The sequence below is a fragment of the Solanum pennellii genome, chromosome 7 (genome assembly GCF_001406875.1).
Source record: "Solanum pennellii chromosome 7, SPENNV200".
Taxonomy (NCBI): domain Eukaryota; kingdom Viridiplantae; phylum Streptophyta; class Magnoliopsida; order Solanales; family Solanaceae; genus Solanum; species Solanum pennellii.
Genome location: NC_028643.1, coordinates 49,851,639 through 49,852,988, shown reverse-complemented (window position 1 = coordinate 49,852,988; position 1,350 = coordinate 49,851,639). Strand labels below are relative to the sequence as shown.

Here is a 1,350-nt window from a genome sequence, read left to right as displayed (position 1 = left end):
ACTAAGAAGGCATTAATAGCATGGGAGCAAGTGTGCAGGCCTAGAAGTGAAGGAGGACTGGGACTACTAAACATGGCAATATGGAATAGAGCAGCAATAGCTAAACTCTGTTGGGATTTGACACAAAAGGAAGACAAGCTATGGATTAAATGGATTCATGCTTACTACCTAAAAGACCAGAATGAATGGCAAAAGAGAGATCAACCCAGCTGGATGATCAGGAGAATTATGAATGCCAAGCTCATAGTTGATCAATGTCAACCAAGACAAGGAAAAGGGGTGATCAAACACATTTATGACTATCTTAGAGGGGAGAAGATCAAACCTGAATGGAGATGCTTAGTGTTTAAGAATCCAGCTAGACCAAAAGCTTGCTTTACATTATGGATATTGATGAACAGGAAACTAGCAACAGTGGATAGACTAACTAAATGGGGAATGACACTTGATAGAGGCTGTGTGATGTGCAAAAGGGCAGAAGAGAGTATGGAGCACCTATTCATCCAATGTCACTATGCTGAAGCAATATGGGAGAGGCTGCTAAGGTGGATTAATGTACATAATAACATGCCTAAGTCCTGGACAGAATTTATCCAATGGTGTGTTAAAAATGGTAAGGGGAAGACTGCTAGAGCTCAAATGTTCAAAGGGATACTTGCAGAAGGAGTCTATGGCTTATGGAGTGAAAGAAACAAGAGAATTTTTGAAGAGAAGAGTAGCTTGATTGATGAAGTAGTTAAGAGGATAGCTTATATAACTATAGCTAGATTTCCTAATAGTATTACCAATGTAATTAAGCATAGACATATTTGAGGCTATAGTTAGAGTAGAGTTATAGAGATGTTTGTTTGGTTTAAGCATGCTGTGTTAGCTGCTTGTTTTGTAAGGTTTCTCGGTAATTAATAAAAGTTGGTTACCAAAAAAAAAAATAGTAATGATAATAATGATAATAATAATAATAATAATAATAATAACAATAATAATAATAATAATAATAATAATAATAATAATAGTAATAATAGTAATAAAGTAATAATAATAATAAAATAATAATAATAATAATAATGATAATAATAATAATAGTGATAATAATACTAATACTAATAATAATAATGATAACAATAATAATAATAATGATAATAATATTAATAATAATAATTATAATAATAATAAAAATAATACAAATAATAATAATAAAATAATAATAATAGTAATAACAATAAAAAATAATAATAATAGTAGTAGTAGTAGTAATAATAGTAATAATAATAATAATAATTATGATAATAAAGATAATAATAATAATAATAATAATAATAATAATAATAATAATAATAATGATAATAATAA

General features: G+C 28.2%; 1 protein-coding gene across 1 annotated transcript; it reads left to right on the top strand.

Annotated features, from left to right (window-relative positions):
- The first annotated feature begins 72 nt into the window (after positions 1–72).
- On the top strand, positions 73–813 carry LOC107025050. The gene has a single exon (XM_015225923.1). The coding sequence runs from the start codon at positions 73–75 to the stop codon at positions 811–813; it is 741 nt and encodes a 246-aa protein (XP_015081409.1).
- Positions 814–1,350: the final 537 nt, after the last annotated feature.